At 35.0% G+C, this 18,776-nt stretch overlaps 1 protein-coding gene and 1 long non-coding RNA gene across 4 annotated transcripts in view; one reads left to right on the plus strand and one right to left on the minus strand.

Moving 5' to 3' along the window:
* The window catches only part of LOC106171897 (GTP cyclohydrolase 1), a 29,670-nt gene that overhangs the window by 319 nt on the left and 10,575 nt on the right, over positions 1-18,776 (plus strand). The window contains exons 2-7 of one of the 3 annotated variants that reach the window (XM_013552403.3): positions 3,706-3,815; positions 4,736-4,791; positions 11,486-11,517; positions 11,648-11,732; positions 11,920-12,051; positions 12,550-18,295. In XM_013552403.3, coding sequence (XP_013407857.1) covers positions 3,706-3,815; positions 4,736-4,791; positions 11,486-11,517; positions 11,648-11,732; positions 11,920-12,046 — 410 coding nt within the window. In that variant the 3' untranslated portion in view covers positions 12,047-12,051; positions 12,550-18,295. Of the gene's footprint in view, positions 1-3,705; positions 3,816-4,735; positions 4,792-11,485; positions 11,518-11,647; positions 11,733-11,919; positions 18,296-18,776 lie in introns of those variants that run through there. The other 2 variants (XM_087005746.1, XM_024074621.2) reach the window with 2 other exon arrangements.
* LOC147763394 (uncharacterized) lies at positions 6,672-9,583 on the minus strand. Its single transcript, XR_015333051.1, has 3 exons — positions 9,307-9,583; positions 7,816-7,908; positions 6,672-7,409 (listed from the first exon to the last, which is right to left on the minus strand). It is a non-coding gene; the product is annotated as an uncharacterized LOC147763394 (long non-coding RNA).

Raw genomic sequence — 18,776 nt, forward strand, 5'->3', positions numbered from 1 at the left:
CCGAAATAAATTAAAGCAAAAGGCCAATATAAACATATAAACACTTTATAATACTACTGGTTCATATAATTGCTCTAAAGAATGACAGACGTGACTTTCATGTAAGCGTTGTCCTACTATTTTCTCTCCGACAAACAACAGACGGTGGTCTTGCACTTTTTATCTAGATGTACGGGATGTAGATCTATAATTTAGACAAGCTTAGTACACCTGCATGTATTTTTCTTTTCTTTCAAAGTTCGTCGGCTTTTTTTAATTGACAAACTCTTTTCTAAAGAAAAACATGACTTCTGAGTCCATTGGTCATACGGTTCATTTGTCTGAAATTTATTAAAAGAACTTTAAATTTATTCTAAAAACATTTACAGTGGTAGTAATAAAAGTTTCTTTTTAATATTTTTGGAGCTGGAACCCTTTCCTTGGCTTGGATAGATCGAATACAAAACACCAAATCTGTTACTTCCAAAAGCCTGGCAAGCTTATTTCTTGTCTAAGTTGGGATAGCACAAGCGGTATATAGTGTCCTGCATGTTGCTGCATCTAAGACTTCTCTTTCTAATACCATCTTTTCTTCCTTTTATCTAATAATTCCATATCCTAAAATGTAATTAACCTTTCTAAATGATAACTTAATGGATTAAAAACTGGCCTTATTAATGGAGGGCATGACATAAAACTATTTTCAAACACTGGCCATTTCGGTCAGTTAGATCTGAAAATTTACTTCCACATACCAAAGCAGGGAGGTGTGAGGCGGTCTCCCTAAATTGCGCAATACAGTGCAACACAGCGCAACACACTTGAAATAACGAGTAATTATCTCAGCCTGTTTTACAAATAAATTTTTTCTTGCACCGTTTGAAGATGTCCTCAGTGGTAAGTTTGCTCAGACCGTGTTGTTTACACCTACTAGTTTCATATCGGAAGTAAATCACAGGTCATGCACAATTCTTTTAAAAGTCAATTTTTGAACTTCTAAGGCAAATTTAAACTGGAAATGATAAAAAAAGGTCAGTGAGGCGCTTTTTTCGTCAAATTTTTTTGGACTTTCTGTATTATTACACAGAGGCACTATGTAAGTGATCCGTTAGAAAGTCACTTGGGTTTGCGGGCATGTTACACCAGTACTGGTAGATACATGTCGAATCCTGAATTATAAAATGGATGTTTGCTGCTAAACTGATGGCAAAAAACACAGACAAGTTAATATCATAATCCAAATTTGCCGATAGAACAAAAACTCCTCAGCCCTTCAACAACTCAGGCTGACAGTCCGGCGTTAACTTTGAACACTGATTTGCTACTTTGCTTGGTAAAATAAAGTGACTCAAGGAGCCAGTGGTTTGAGAGACCATGTTCTCTTTATTCTGTCTGTACTCACTCAAGTGTATAATTGATGACGTAAACTCTACACATAAGATATAACATGCATGTAAAGTCAAACTACTACATATCCTTTCCCACCTTGAATTACTTTTAACCTGGAGTTGAAAAGTAAGTTAAAAATAATAATTACATATGCACAGTGTCCGACAGTCACTCACAAAAGTCACGTCTTTCGTTAGGGTCCTTAACCTCGTGTGGTAAGTGTAAAGACGTTCTCCTAATGTCTGATCTGCATTCCTGAACTTGAAAATCTCGTAGGCAGTGTTCTTTTTCGGCTCAAAATACTCAGTGAGTTTTTCTACAGCCACATCGTAATCATCATGTCCTCAAATGTTTCAAAGATATCATTCACACCAGGTCCGGCATAATGCAACAATAGTGTGTGGCACCTTTTACTGTTGTCTGCATTTATTGGCATTGCGGTGAGCAAATTTTCCAACTGCTTTTGCCACTTTTTCCAGCATGTCCCTGCATTTCTTGGGAAAATTTGGTAGAGCTCCTGCCATCTCCTTGATTTGCAGTTTTAGCACTTGTCGCTAGAAACACTCGAGGAGCCTGTGGTTTTAGAGCTAGACCACGTGCTCTTTATTCCGTCTGTACTCACTCAAGTGTATAATTGATGACGTAAACTCTACAAATAAGATATAACACGCCTGTAAAGTCAAACTACTACATTACACTTGGTAAAACTAAATATTGTAGGTATGGCATCTTATTTGAATTTAGGCCTCTTATACACATTTTCTATACCCAGTTGTAACAATAGCTCAGAGAACTGCTTGTACACGTCCCTTTCAAAGTGATCAGAGCGAAGTCTTGATAGGAATTTGTTAGGGTGATGTTATTCCTTTTCAATTAACTGTCCACATCTTTCTCAAACTCTGTCCTTTGGAAATGTAAACATGAATGCCAGAGCTTTTGCTGCTTTTTTAGTGCATTCCAGAGCAACACACTGAGGCATAACGAAAATTGCCCAGTTCCATGTACTACAACCTTACCTATCTTCACTGTATTCAGTATGTAGCTCAGCTGATTCTCAAAGACCCTTACCTTGTATGATGTAACTGTACCATGTGACACAGGTCTGTCATTTCATTTTTGCATATCGAGGAGGGGTTTTCTAAAACACTTTTTTTCTACTAATATATATTGTTTTTATAGTGTTTATAGTTTGGTAAATTGATTCAAACATATCTCTGGTGTACAGATCAAGTGCTGGATCTACACACTTTGAGAAATGGAGTTTTATGTGTCTCAAACCCTTTAAAGTCTCCATTAGCTTTGGGTATTAGGACTTTTAAAAAAACTTGATATTGCAAGCCCTTTAATTACTCAGTTCATTTGATATCTATCTTTCTCTAGATGACATAGCTAAAATTAAGTTTTGTTTGTGATTGTAATTATTACATATATGATTTTCATATGGATTAAACGTTTTAAATGTTCTAACACAACCATCTGTTAAAACAATTGGCCTTGACAAGTGCTTTGACTTTGCTAGACCCACTTTCAAACTTCATATTTTTATGAGGGGCCCATTGGATATTTTGGTTACCACTGAAAGCCACTGTTACTTCTCAAGATACATGAAATGTTCATATTATTTAATGAGATCTGTGAGGAACCCCATTCCAGTGACTCCTGAATGAGTCTTTTTTCATCATTCATGGAATGAAGTAATTATAATTTGGTGATTCTTGATTTCCAACTTGTATACCCTGCATTTTAAGTGAGGCATGAATAAACATTATCTTCTGTGATTTTTGAATTGATGATTTTATTCCTGTAAACTCATACCCCCACCCCACATTGGACTGTCTTTTATTGTTTTGCTACAAACATTCATGCCTGCTTTTCAAAGCAGTTTGTAACAAGTAGTAGAAACAAATCCGGTGTGTACCCTGACTTACGGACTGATAAGGAGTTTTGTCAACAAGAACATGTGTTAGCCTGCCTGACAGTAACATCCAAACTTTTTAAATTATTATTATACATCAATTTTTTCATTTCTATGACAACGTTCAGATTCAAACGTTGTGCCAGCTGGATTATACAACTCTGCAGGGGATTCCAAATTGTATTCAGTGTTATCAGCTTAATTGTCTGACACGCCTCCTGGAGGAGCTACAAAGGATAATTAACTTGGTTTGGTTTAATTACCCCCTAACTGCTTGAGGAGGCATTTCAAGAATTTAAGCCGATGCCAGTGATTGCACTTATGGAGAATCTTTTGCAGAGTTGGATCAATCCAGCTAGTACAAAGGGCTTATCTGAATGCTCTCTAACACTGGTTTAAAAATTACTCTTTTAAATTTTCAGATGTCCTAAATGATGCCATATTCGATGAAGATCATGATGAGATGGTGATAGTCAAAGACATTGAAATGTTTTCCATGTGTGAACATCATCTGGTGCCTTTTATTGGGAAGGTAGTAAAATGTCTAAATTCTTTTGGAAAAAAATTATTTTGATTGAAAAATATTCTAAAAGCTGAAATTGTAAGGAAATTTGCCAAAAAAAAATGTTGCAAAAAAAATGTACATTAATGACCACAAAATCCACCACCTTTTACCAATACGTAGTGAACAGTTTTATACAGTAAGCTGCAGAGTGCTCAGATATTCAAAGTAACAAAACTTAAAACATCCAGAGCCTTGAGCATTGTCAACTTTTACAAAGTGAATTTATCATTTTACCGAATACATCCAAAAAAAATTATTCTAATTTGTTATGCAGTTCTTGAAAATGTATTTTAAAAATGTTTTAATAAACAATGTCTTTTTTACAATTACCATTTTTAGTATTATGAATGTACCATCCAACATTTGGTAAATATCATTATTATTATTGATCAGCAGTAAGTAGTGCCAGCAACATACATTGCCAGCAATGGCTTCAAACCATGTCCTTATTCAATAGTCTTAAGGCTCATTCCCATTGAAACTATCGGTCTTTGTAGATCAATCCAACTCTGAGGACTCTCACTGAATGCAATCGGTTAAACATATTTACACACCACTTCCTGGTGTAGAGAAGGATACAGCAAAGCTGGTGATTATATGAGTACATTGGAGACGAAGAAGCGTGTAAATCTTTTAAACTGATTGCATTTAGCAAGAATCCCCACAGAATTGGATCGATATGTGTAGACTGATAGTTTAAATGGGAATGAGCCCTTATGTACTTTGTGTGTTAATGTTTTCTTTACATTTTTTGGGGTTGATCAAAACAAGAATTTTACTACTGAAAAAAACTAATGTGCAATTTCAGACTTTTGCATTACATTATACAACTGAAAAGTAATTTCTAAATATATTTTCCTAACTGGTAATTTTCATCTGTATTTCAGGTCTCTATAGGTTATTTGCCAAACAAAAGAGTCCTTGGACTTAGTAAACTTGCGAGGTTTGTCATGTTTTATAACTTGGTCATACTAACCCCCCACCTCCTTTTTTTGTTTGTTTGTTGGTTGGTTGGTTGGTTGGTTGGTTTGGGGGGGGGGGAGGTGCTTATTGTGCAAATTTGGCAAATGAACAATTTTTATAAGCTAAAAACAGCAGGCAGGCTGTTTTATTAACTGATTGCATTCTAATGTGACACATTTCAGAAACAGTTTGTTAGGTCTACCGGTGCCACTATAATTTCTACATTTTATAGGAATCCTACAAGATTCTTATATTTGAGTGAGGTTCTTATATTTTCATTTGTTGTTATAACTACATTTTTGTGACAAAAGTCAGGGATTGTGTTGTTCTGTACATCAGTGAGTCTATATGTGAGGCGTTCTGAGTGTTTATAATTTCCACCATCTAGACCATTAGAGTGAGGAAGTTGGGATGTGCATGGGTCCTGTGGGATTTTAGTATACCTGGGGGGTGGGTTGCCCTTGGGAGTGGATGATTCTGTTTTTCACAGTGTGATTATTGCTGTCTCTTCCTAGAACATTGGAGTTTTCATAATTTTGGATATATTAAAAATTGTCAAATCATTTTCAAGGTATTGAGGGTCATCTGAGATAGCCTAAAACAAAGCAGAAGGCACTTCTTTACATTATGTAAGACTAGAAAACTTGTTTTGTAACCATCCAAAATGACTTTCACTTTAATTAATAATTGTATTCCAGTAAAACAATTTTCATCAACAAATTAACAAATGTATGGGCTCAAACATGACTCTTTCTTCCACTTCACATGCACAGAGAAGCATAACAGAACTACCTCAGTTCTAAGGCTTCGTTCACATGCAATGTCTATTTTCTATTTTCGGTATGTCTTATGATCACGGTCTGTGCACTGAATATCCCGCGGCGTAATTACTGGCAGCGCGAGCCAGTTACTATAAGCAAGGAGTTATAACAGAAGGAGATTACACGCAAGCCTCTCTATTGTCCGATGTCTGTTACGGTGGGCGGAGCTAGCAACGGGGGGCCTCCTGTCTCAAGGTTTCGTCTGGGTCGCTCTCCTCCGCTTGGAGATTGATTTTATATGCGTTATTTCGCGTTAGAATTCGAGATCAGTAGTGTCAAAGCGGCGCTGTATGCTGACGATTTTTTTCACAGGTAGTTATTTGGACGATGTGCTGGGAGGGAACGATATCATAGAAAGCGATTATAAGGTGGTGACTGAGGATGGTCGCCATGAGTTTTTTTGAGTCGGTGATAGATGGCTTTTCTTTTGCACAACACAGTGAAAAATCACCAAGGATAAGTCAAAAGAAAACGTCCCAATTGTGGTTTGTGAAAATGACATTCAAGTGAACGTCTGTCCTCACTGCCAAAGGGCATAATATTAATACATAAACGTTTGGACCCCCCTGCCCTTTGGTCCCATAAACATATACATTGAGACAGTGCCTAAGCTTTGTGACTGGTTTTTAATTTCTTTAAGTATTTTTTTCTCTCACTCGGTATAATTTTAATATCATAATGCATTAAAGTGAAATTTTAATCAAAGGTTGAGGCAATTCCACGACATGTCAGTTTACTAAATACTCGTTATAAATTTCTTTATCTTGGAAATCTCCCTATTTATTTTCAGGATTATTTTGACACATACTAACACTTCTTATTTGTCGGTAAACAAGTGCACAGTGCTAAACATTAAGTATAATTTTTATTCATTCATAAATATATTTATATTCAAAATATATCAGAAATTTTAGTATTAACTTAGCTCTTTAAAGTGAAACAAATAAAGATGAGAATTTTGAATTTCAAACTATTTACTATATTAACTTAAAATATCTTTTAAGTCAACTCGATACTCAAGCATCATGATAGTAGCATCTGTGAGTAAAACCATTTTATTATATCAATAGAAGAACAAAAACAAAATTTTACACATAAGCAGTAATTAATGAAGTCATAAGAATGATTAAGTTGCTATAGTTTTCCAGTTTTATGCAGTCTGTGTTGGAATTTTTTTCAACCGTGCAAATAGAAATAATTATATTCTTTTTTATCTGACTTGCTGATACCAGTCTGTGCCAGATACTATTCCACTCACAAGCCAGCAAGGTCTGAGAATCTAATGGGCTGAATGAAAAAAAAACTAGAAGATAAAGTGGCTAATTCTTACAAATAGGATAAAAAACATGGGATTTTCAAAAGGTTATTATAAATCAAGAGAACACTTAGTAATTACATTTATAAAATGAACTGGAGTACATGTTACAGCTGAAAAAATTAACTGGGCCAGTAAGTGACTGCTTTAAAGAAATTTCACTGAAACAGTCCAAATTTTACTGGCAATCAAGTAGACTGTTATACCATGGCACTCAACAAATTATATATAGGTTTTGATTTTTTTCCACGTGACAGTAACATAAAATTTATGAAATGTATAGAGTCAGTTAGGTGACTGAAAATATTTTAAAATGTCATGAAGGAGCACTATTAATTTAATGCAATCTCTGTTGGCCAGTCTTATCCAGTTTCTTCTCCAAAAAGGACAAACCAAGTGAGAATTTCTTCAGGGCCTTTTCTTCTGCCTGCCAATGCCATGCCACTCAGAAAAGAGAGAAACCTGTAGGTTAGAAAAAAAACAACATAATAATAGCATTATGAACTACAAGTATCCATGTAGACATTATGGAATTACGCAGTGAAGTTTAATGTGTCTTGTTATGACTTGACTGAAATAATGTTCACCACATAAATGAACAATTTACAACTAAATTTATGTAGAATATCAAGATTCATGATTACAAGCTAATAACCCCAAGAAATTGAAAGAAATTGTACTTATTACAAGAAATTATTTAAATCCGCCCTGGTTCCTACTCTTCTGACAGGACAAAAAGGGGATTTCAGAGAGGCTGGTTGCTAAAAGGAAAATGCCCAAGGTTGTTGTATTTTGAAAAAAATTAAAAAGTGTACTGTTGTTAGTGAATGTTTAATGCATCTTAGGCATTATGACAAAAGTAACTTACCCCAGACACGCTGACCTCCTTTTTTCATTGACATTTTTAAATTTTTTCCAGCCTGACCATAATTCATATATTCAATGCAGCTTTCTCCCATATCTATAATAGAAGAAAAAAAACTTGAGTAGTGTTAAGATATGCATGTAAAATTCATTATCAATTTTGAGAGAATTTCTGTTTCAACACTGCAAGATGAAATATTTACTTTCAAGTAATGAATAAATCTTAATAGAGTTCTATTCTTTTGTAACCACCAAGGCAAAGCTACTTTCTTAAAATGAACTGAAACATCCAAGCTTGCCACCTAACATGCCAAAGTAGTGAAGTATAATTAAAGTAGAGAAGCAAGTACCCCTTAATTATAGAGGTGTCTTACACAATAAGGTGTGTCTTACACACCTTAACTCAAAGGGAGATGTGTAGTGAGATAACAGGTTAAGTAATTGGTGGAGCCTAGGTGAACTTAAGACTTTAAATTAAAAGCACCAGGATTCATGTGTGTTCTTTTTTCAAAGGTTTAATATGAAATAAAACATATATATGTAAAAAGAAGACTAAATAAGTTAAAAATAACTATGCCATGAAGTCAAACTTCCTGTTAGACCGCCATGATGGAAAATGCTGGGTGGAGGCAAAATTTTCCAGTCAAAAAAACTGAGCACTTTACTTTAACAACAAAGTTACCACTCCAAAGCCACCCACCATGGTGAGAAGAAAAATGATGACCAACTGTCATGATAAGTCTTTTTAAATTTAAACATGAAAAAGGTAAAGGCCAAAATGGTACATTTACCCATAACACTAGAGTAAAAAATTGGTATTCTGAACAAATCAGGTCATTTTTTTCAAGAAATATTGGAGCAGTATCCATGCAATATATACCACGCCACGACCAAGATGTTCAAGAATCTAAACACACCAAATTTTTTTATAATCTTGCATTTGAAAAGTACAAAAAGCGGTAAGGCTTTTGGCCGTAACAAGCGTAACACTTTTTGATCGGAACTCATGAAAATTGTCAATTGTCGTATCCAAGCTAGACCACATGTAAAATCGCAAAAAAAAAACAATACTGCTCAAGCAAATGTGTTGCACAGATAACAATTAGTTAAATTTTATGACTGTCATGTGACACAAGTTTTAAAAAGTAGGAGGAAAATGTCTTTTGGAGTAATTTTTTTTCGAAATATTAACAAGATGGCGGCTTAAGCATCTGCTTGTTATTCGGCTACTGAAAGTGCACCTAAGTTTTATTCTTTGCTATTGCCACAAATTACTTAACATTTGCAACTGTATAAAGACCAAACTTTCTTCATCTGATACTATATTTATAGGCACTTGTTATGAGTGGGAAATATTTTTCGTGCAATATTTATTCTCCACACACCACCTCGCGAGATCAACGTGTAGCTGGACACTTACACAGTGAGACCCTACGACATAAAAGTTGCAATTTATCTTCATATTTCGTGTAGTTATGCATTTAAAAGCACTTACCTGTTTTTTGAAAACCTTGTCCAACGTAATATCATATAAATTCTGTATTTCTCTCATTTTTTAGAAACTTGGGACTCCGTTTCTGTTTCTGTCCTCAAAAATCAACAGACGAAGGCACAGATACTAACAAACGAGATTTAAACGAGAGTAATTAAGCGTAACAGAGATAGGCATCCATTGTTCTCTGGGTTCTATTCATTCCGACCAATGAGAGACCGTAATACGGGCTCCGCCCCCACGCGTGTAATCTCCTTCTGTTATAACTCCTTGCTATAAGTTACTATAAGTAACTGGCTCGCGCTGCCAGTAATTACGCGGCGGGATATTCAGTGCACAGACCGTGATCATAAGACATACCGAAAATAGAAAATAGACATTGCATGTGAACGAAGCCTAAATCTACATCTTCAGGCCTCATAAACAATAATTGCCATTGCCGAGCAAGTTTGTGCTCGTTGACTTTACGTTGTGCTTGTGAATCTGAGGTGTGGCTCGTTAATATTGGCATTTGCGCTCGGGAATCTGAGGCTTGTGCTAGGAAACGCCTTATCCGTTTATGAGGCCTGATCTTGGCAGACTTTAAACACGTAATCTACAGGTAATCTGTGTGTGCCAGTGGCTGCTACTGATTTATATGCAATCTGGAAAAATTAAGAAGCTCTACACCCATGCTTGAGTGTTGGTTTAATTTGTCACGTTCCACCATTGCTTTCAGCATAGATCCATGGGTTGCACTTGATTTAAAACTGTGTCAAGATTGTTGACAGGGGGCCAGGTACATCAGGAGGTGATAAACAAGATTATTTATGCTTTTCCATCTTTAACTGGGGTAAATAAGTTAAATAGTAGAAGAAGAGTCATTATATATGATTGATAATTTGAATGATTTGGAATAAGATTGCTCTTTATTAAAATCACATATGAAGAAATTTCAAATTGAAATAACAGAGAAATATGTAAAAAGCAAAATTAATTTTTGAAAAAAAAAACTTTTTTTTGGCTACTTAAATTCATAGCTTTTATCTTTTTAAAAATGACCCAAAAGTGTCACTTGTCTTTGTATAGGTGCAACAAAAAACATTGAAGTAAAAATAATGAAGTCTTATGCACTGTCCCTTTCAAGTAGAAAAAGTTTCCACTGAGGACCTGTTAAAAGAACATTTGCACTTAAAGACGTAGCAAAAAATATGGTCATGTAAGGTATATTTCTCATAGGCAAATTATGGTGCATCCACATCTGAGGTTACAAATAAGAAATACCATAATTAGAAAATTTTGCACTGAAATATTTGCCTGTGTTTCGTGTGCATTAAAATCCAGACCAAAAGGGGCTTGTCACATTCTTTTAAAATTCAGAGCATGCAGGTCTTGAAACAGAGTCAGATGTTGATTATCTTACTCCATGCATCCATTTGTCAAGTACACAATGATTGCTAGAAAAAAAGAAAGGAAAATTCCTTTACTTCCACATAAACTCAAGAGGGACTTGTATATACTTCTTGGCTCTTATTGTGTCCAGAAAATGGATTTTTTTGAAAATATTTGTCAAAAAAAGATGAAATGAATAATATATTCAGAGAAGTGTCAGAAAATGTTTAAAAAGGATGTGAAAATAAAAAAAAAACTGCCATGTTACACTCATCATTCTTCATTGTAATGGAAGTAATGTATATGGAAAGGGTCCCCCTTCTCACATCTTTCCATAGCTGATAGGTTGAGCCAAGTAGCACCCCTGCCTTGGGGTGCTCTCATGCTTTTTTCATCTCTATACAAGTGTAATCCTGAATATAACAGCTCATACATACAACATATAGATTAGTTCAATTGCAATATTGATGTCACTTGAATAGATCATGCCGACATGTATGTTCATTGCTTGATTAGTTCAACTGGGAAAATTGTTTGATTTACAGATACTGTATTTTTATAGCAATAAATTCTTAAAATGAGAACACTACTGTAATGCAATCACTTCAATCAACACTTTAGTCAACATCTTTAGATGTGGATATTGGTATTTTTACTTTGATTCAAAAGTAATGCAAGCTGCTTAAATTTATTTTTATTGTTACAGTTCCTCCTTTTATGTGCTAAGATATGCTTTTTAAGTCATTGCAATTCATTTTCCTACTGGGGATTTCATCCGAGTCATTAAAAACCTATTATTTTTCCATTTCAGAATAGTAGAAATTTTCAGTAGAAGATTACAAGGTAGGTTGAACTATGGAACTATTCACATTTCATTTTAGAAAAAGAATCACTGGTCAGAAAATATTTTATGGACCAAATGTTGAAGTTGGTTATGTCAGGGATCTGTTTTATGTTATTTCCCATTTTTCAGTTCAAGAAAGATTGACAAAGCAAATTGCAGTTGCATTAACGGAAGCCATACAACCAGCTGGCGTAGGAGTGGTAATTGAAGCAACGTGAGTCCTACTTCTTTAATTGTTGTTTAATTATTAAAAGCAGAAACTTTTCACAATTATCCACGTTGTCCGTTTTGATAAAATCCCATTCCATCATCATGTTAAAGTGGGATGCCAGCAGTAATATGTTCTTAATTAGTACTTAGAGGGTTAAAAATATGGTTACTTGATGTGATGATTTTTGTAGGCATATGTGCATGGTTATGCGTGGGGTACAGAAGCTCAACAGTAAAACTATCACCAGTACTATGCTTGGAGTATTCAGAGAAGATCCCAAGACCAGAGAGGAGTTTTTAACCCTTACAAGAACATAGAAATGGTATATTTTATTGTTTAGGTACAAGATTGCCAGTTAATGTTGTCAGAAATCTACTAGTACCCTTTCAAGTGTATTCTTTATACGGTATATAGTGAAACTTTACATCAAAACCCTATTAAGGAGATAAAAGTTATGAATAAACAGCCAAAGCATTCAACAAATGATTGGCTGTCTGGTTTTTAAGCAGCCATAGAAGAATAGGTTGCAGCATTTTCTTTCTGTGTTAATCATGTAAAGAATATTTACAAAAATGAAATCATTGTTATGATCTCTGTAAAATAGTTTATCGGTGTGCTACCATTATATATAATATATATAATGGTGTATGATCACAAATCATTTGTGAGACATTAATCAAATGTCAAGAAAGTCCATATCTTTTCACTTGAAATATATGTAATTTCTCACAAACTAAAAGAAAAAGATGTATAGAAGCTACAAAAGTCTAATGTGCAAAGGAGGCTCAAATCTGACTTTGGTTTTGTCCTTATTTTTTAGTGTAAAAATCACTCTGCTGCATTCCATACCATTGCAGACCTATGCATTTATATTGTGGTATGTATTTACAAACTAGGTTGGAACATTTTCAGTGTGGCAACCATTTCATAGTAAAACTGAAAACTCTTCTCTCTTTTTAATTCACTTTTCCACAGATAGTGATGCTCATGTGCCAACTATGATCGCATTCACAACGAGTTGTTAAATTGTTAAGAGGCTAAATTGTTTCTGAAAATACTACAGACCCAGTGATTGTTGCTTTTTGTCAAGGGGCCCAATACTGATGCTGGACTCCAGCTTCCTATTATATATATGTTAATTATATAGGAATTACTTAACATCAAAAAAGTCAGATTGTGCTTTGCTATGTGCAGAACCTGAATATCTCTTTAAGACTTGGACAATTAATTCCAGACATTGTTGTTCCAATCTTTAAAAAATCATTAATCACACAACTGTAACTGGCAATCACTGTTCTGTATATTTAGCAGTTTATCAGAAAACAATACTTTTTTCTTACTTGTAGATAGAAAAATTAGCAGAAGTTCCTTGAAGGCTTTATATAGTAATTAACAAAACAATGAGGTACTACTTTTCATTGGAATTCCCATAGTATTTTGATTAGATTTCCTATATATATTGTTGTATTGTCTTCCTCCCTCTTACCTACCACATTCATTTAGTATATTTTGAACATGTTTCATATTTATAAGTTTGAACTTCCCCATCTCTGGTAAAACCTGGGTAAAGTTTGTCATGATATTTATTTAACACAGTGGCAAAGATTATGTCAAGTCGTCATTAATAAGACTGACACTGGTAAGCTGCAGTAATGCCACGATCCATTCTTAAGTTTATTTTCAAGTGCACATAACTATATTACATTGACTCTTTCTGCATGTCATTTCCATTGTTATAGATGTTTAAAGGTATTGGCAAAATGTCAGATTCTGCATTAACACTAAAACAAAAAAGATAAGCAAGTATTATGACATAGTGGCCTGTAGTCGAGCATAACTATACTTGCCAAAAAAAGAAAGGCATGTTATGTCTATGGTTATCATAAACTTTTTCATACAATAGTGTCGCCTTAAGATAAGTTTCTTCAACCATTGATATACAAATTAAATTTCACATATAACGTACAGAAATTGGATTACTATTTGTTGTACGTGAATTTTATTGTACCACCAGCGTTAGCGCTGGCAGTACACATGGTTTCGGTCCCGTCCGGATCGTTCCGCCGGCTCTGCCGGACGGCTACCGTTACCGCTTCTCCTCCTAGACGGTAAGGGCCCCCGTACCCATCTCATGGATTTAGGTCACCCATAATCTCAACTCGTTCCACGTAAAATTTGGGCTTTGTCGGTATTGGGGTCTGGGTGTGGCACTCATTACAATGCACCCTTGTCTAAAAATGGCAAAATTAAATGCTAATTATCTACCCTACGGAAGGAGTTATGGGAAAAATTTCCATAGACGGCCTTCCAAAAGTCAAATGTGTAGATTTCAAATATACCCTTGGATTTGACCTTTGACCTTTACTTCAAGGTCAAATGGGTCAAAATTTTCAAAAAAATGAAATTTTTTACGAAAAAAATTTTTTTTACCCTGTTATTCAGACACTACACAGACTTAACCAATAATATTATTGGAAAGTGTTACCCTTCAGGTCATCTTTCATCTCCATGAATTTGGGGTCAATCGGTGCATTTTCACGGGAGTAGCGGCCATAAGATACCGAAACTGAAAACTGTCTCTAATTCGGGAACCGTTAATGCTAGAGACCCATTCTTTTTTGCATTTTGTAGAGCATGTAAAGCCCAACACTGGGGTTGGTCTCGGTTTTTTTGTATTCCATACGGTTTTCGAGTTACGCTGTATCAAAAAGTACATATTGGTGGTAAAAGCAAAATGTGCAGTACGGTAATGGATAATAAATTTTGAACTCTGGAAAAATAAAACATAAGGCTTGGCAAAGCAGACAACTTGTGTTCAAAAATGACATTATTTCATCAAATTTGAACTTCTGAAACTTCAGAGCACCTCCTATTTCAAGAATTTTGACCAAAATGACTTTTTCTTTATTTTAATTAATTTTTTCTGTACGAAATTTAAGGCACATTATGGTAACTCCAAAATTATAACATTTAGTCCCTTATATCTCCAAAACTGGCAGAGATATGTCCATAGTTACTATTGAAGTTGAATAGGAAGTCATATACTGGCAATCTTACTGTGACCTTGAAATTGACCTTTGACCTACTTTCCACCATGAACTGAACTTTGCAAATTTTGCTTCCCTTTTATCTCCAAAACTGGCAGAGATAGGTCCATAGTTACTATTGAACTTGAATAGGAAGTCATATACTGGCAATCTAAATGTGACCTTAAAATTGACCTTTGACCTACTTTTCACCATGAACTGAACTTTGCAAATTTTGCTTCCCTTTTATCTCCAAAACTGGCTGAGATAGGTCCATAGTTAGTATTGAACTTGAATAGAAAGTCATATACTGGCAATCTAAATGTGACCTTGAAATTGACCTTTGACCTACTTTTCACCATGAATTGAACTTTGCAAATTTTCTTTCCTTTTATCTCCAAAACTGGCAGAGATAGGTCCGTAGTTACTATTGAACTTGAATAGGAAGTCATATACTGGCAATCTATATGTGACCTTAAAATTGACCTTTGACCTACTTTTCACCATGAACTGAACTTTGCAAATTTTGCTTTCCTTTTATCTCCAAAACTGGCAGAGATAGGTCCGTAGTTACTATTGAACTTGAATAGAAAGTCATATACTGGCAATCTAAGTGTAACCTTGAAATTGACCTTTGACCTACTTTTCACCATGAATTGAACTTTGCAAATTTTGCTTTCCTTTTATCTCCAAAACTGGCAGAGATAGGTCCGTAGTTACTATTGAACTTGAATAGGAAGTCATATACTGGCAATCTAAATGTGACCTTAAAATTGACCTTTGACCTACTTTACACCATGAACTGAATTTTGCAAATTTTGCTTCCCTTTTATCTCCAAAACTGGCTGAGATAGGTCCGTAGTTACTATTGAACTAGAATAGAAAGTCATATACTGGCAATCTAAATGTGACCTTAAAATTGACCTTTGACCTACTTTTCACCATAAACTGAACTTTGCAAATTTTGCTGCCCTTTTATCTCCAAAACTGGCAGAGATAGGTCCATAGTTACTATTGAACTTGAATAGGAAGTCATATACTGGCAATCTAAATGTGACCTTAAAATTGACCTTTGACCTACTTTTCACCATGAACTGAACTTTGCAAATTTTGCTTTCCTTTTATCTCCAAAACTGGCTGAGATAGGTCCGTAGTTACTATTGAACTTGAATAGAAAGTCCTATACTGGCAATCTAAGTGTGACCTTGTAATTGACCTTTGACCTACTTTTTATCATGAAGTGAACTCTGCTAATTTCTTTCTCTTTTAACTTCAAACTTGACAGAGATAGGTCCATAGTTACTCTTGAACTTGAATAGGAAGTCATATACTGGCAATTTACTGTGACCTTGAAATTGACCCTTGACCTATCTTACAAAGAACTTAAATTTGATTGTACCATATATATTTTTTGCAATAGTTTAAAAATTCTTGTTGATTGCATTTTTACAGCTTGTCAAGCACAAAACTGGTGGCTGTGTCCCTTATTTTGTGTATGTTGGGGTCTATACGAATGCGCTTGCTCCAGCTGGTGGTACAATATTCGGAGGCGGTATCGCCTCTCTGATCCTCTAGTTTTGTATATCAACAGGTTAGTAAACTCTTACCTTATCTAGGGTAGTAAATTATTCAGTAACATATGTGCTCTCCCCTGGCTGCAATACAGGCCAGTGCCCTCCTCTTCATAGATTGTACAACCTTGATTGGAGAAACCGGGCATCCTTCTCCATGCTTCTACCATTACAACACTTAACTCTATATTGGTGGTAGCCTGCGGCTTGTGGTTATGAAGTTGTCTGCCCACTGTGCCCCAGGCATGCACAATGGCAGACATGTCTGGATCTGCTCCTGCTGCAGGTAGTATGCCTATGATATCCCTGCAGTATAAGAATGAGTGTTTTGCTGCTGGACCAAGTGTAGGGTTGGGTTTTGATGCATGGATGGTACAACGGCTATCCTTAGGCCTTCATATCTGTACCGCTGGCCAGTCAGATTTCCACCAAACACCACTAGTTCTGAGTGGAAATTGACACTAGTCTCACGCCCAACCAAACCATAACACTAGGCCATCCCTGCTTTGAGTGTGCCAATGGGACAACCCCTGTCCAGTTCAGACAGCCATGGCATAATGTCAGCACGGAATTTAGTCTCTTAAACTTGGTTTTCTGATTCTTGTGTCCACTAGCATTGAATTTGGAAAAGTGATTTCTGCAAGACTTTTGTCCAAATTTGTGTTTAGATGATCATGAGATTTCTGAAAAAATGAAGCTAGCCATTGTCTGGAATCACTAAAGCATATTAGTACTCTACTGAAAGGCTATATTTGGATATTTTGAAGTCCTGTGGTCAAAACAAAAACTTCTGTTTCATTTTTTGATGAGTATATAAAGGCTATGATTTTTTTGCACGGCCATAAGGTTTGGAGCCACTTTGAAGAAACGTTGTACCTAGGCCATTGGTGCAAAATAAAATTGAGATTTCTCCAACTTGCCTGGAAAGTTAGTGGCCTGTTGTTAATGCCTATCGTATGATATTTTAATGGTGGCAGTTACTAATCATGATATTACCGTTATATTATGTTTTTATGGAAATATTGCACAAGATCACGTACATCTTTGTGCCAGATTCTGATGTCGATGTAATATTGGGGATGCTAGTACGTCCCTTTTGACCAGTCTTGAACTCAAGTAAAAGAGAGGGATGGAGGGATTAAATATACTGTAAAAAGAAAGACGTTGATATTTAGATTGAGTCATATATATATATTAATTATTAGCTAGTGGTTGTATTTTGTAACCTTTCACAAGCCGATATCAAATTGGAAACATTTTGTCAATACCTATTTTTTTCTCACATACAAACACTAAACATGTCTACATATATTGGGATAAGCTGTGTCTGTCCCTGGTTTCCTGGTCCCTGTACCAATCTAGCACATTTGTTCACCCAGTAACTACCAAACATTATGGTAAAGATTATAGATCTATTTTAAAACTAAGCACAATTTAATTTTTACAAAAAGTTTCATATATATCACATATCCTATATCTATTGCTGAAATTTTTGCCTGTGTATATGGCAGCCTTTCTGTCTAGTTATTTTTAGTGTTTGTAAATTTATCTTGAAGAAATGTTCAGTATATTTTATCATGTGCAAAAGCTTAATTTACAAAATACTTCAAAAATTGTCAGTTAGTGAAATCTGAATGTGCAATCTGTGCTTTTTGTCCATTTTACTTTTGGTGTTTGTTCATAGGTTTAGCTCTAAATATGCCGTTTAATAATTGTGCCTGTGAAACAGATAAGCTTTGACAAGGTCAACGTAACGATATCAGATGTATCAAGTGAGGTGGTAGGTGAAATTATAATAATGAGATTACAGCAATGTTTTTTAAAAAAAGTTTATAAATGTTTATTGTTATAAGAATTATTTGGGTTGTGGGTTTTTAATATTAACTACAATGCATTCCCATCGAATATCACTTATTATTGTCTCACATTTTATTTAAGACAAATATATATATATATATATGTAACTTTATTCTCTCGTTTTTCTTTTGTTTTGCTGATATTGGTTTGAAAAATTGCTAGCCTGCATTTAACAAACAACATGAACCATCTTCATTTTCACTTAACCTAGTTTGTGCACAAGGCCTTTAGCAAATTTCAGCAGTCAATCACTGACCTCAATCACTGGCCACAATTTGTCCAATGACAACATTTTTTTCTTTCATCTCAGACATTGTTATACATTGTAACAAATGAACGTATAAGGAGCATATGGTGTCAGGAGCAAAAAATATCTTGGATACTGCTACGTGCATAGGTGTCTAGCAAATTAAAATACTGCATACAACAACAAAGTAAAAACTTTTTTTAAGCAGACAGTTCAGCTGAAATAGAAATGAAGTAACAGTACTAGAAGTTGATCTACATCGCTGAGATTCTCAGCAGAATAACCTTTGTCGGGTACCGCCCGATCAGTTATGAACTTTACGTAATACCAGCCTATGCCGGTTGAT

The sequence above is a fragment of the Lingula anatina genome, chromosome 2, assembly GCF_051362555.1.
Source record: "Lingula anatina isolate TDL-2025a chromosome 2, LinAna3.0, whole genome shotgun sequence".
NCBI classification, from domain to species: domain Eukaryota; kingdom Metazoa; phylum Brachiopoda; class Lingulata; order Lingulida; family Lingulidae; genus Lingula; species Lingula anatina.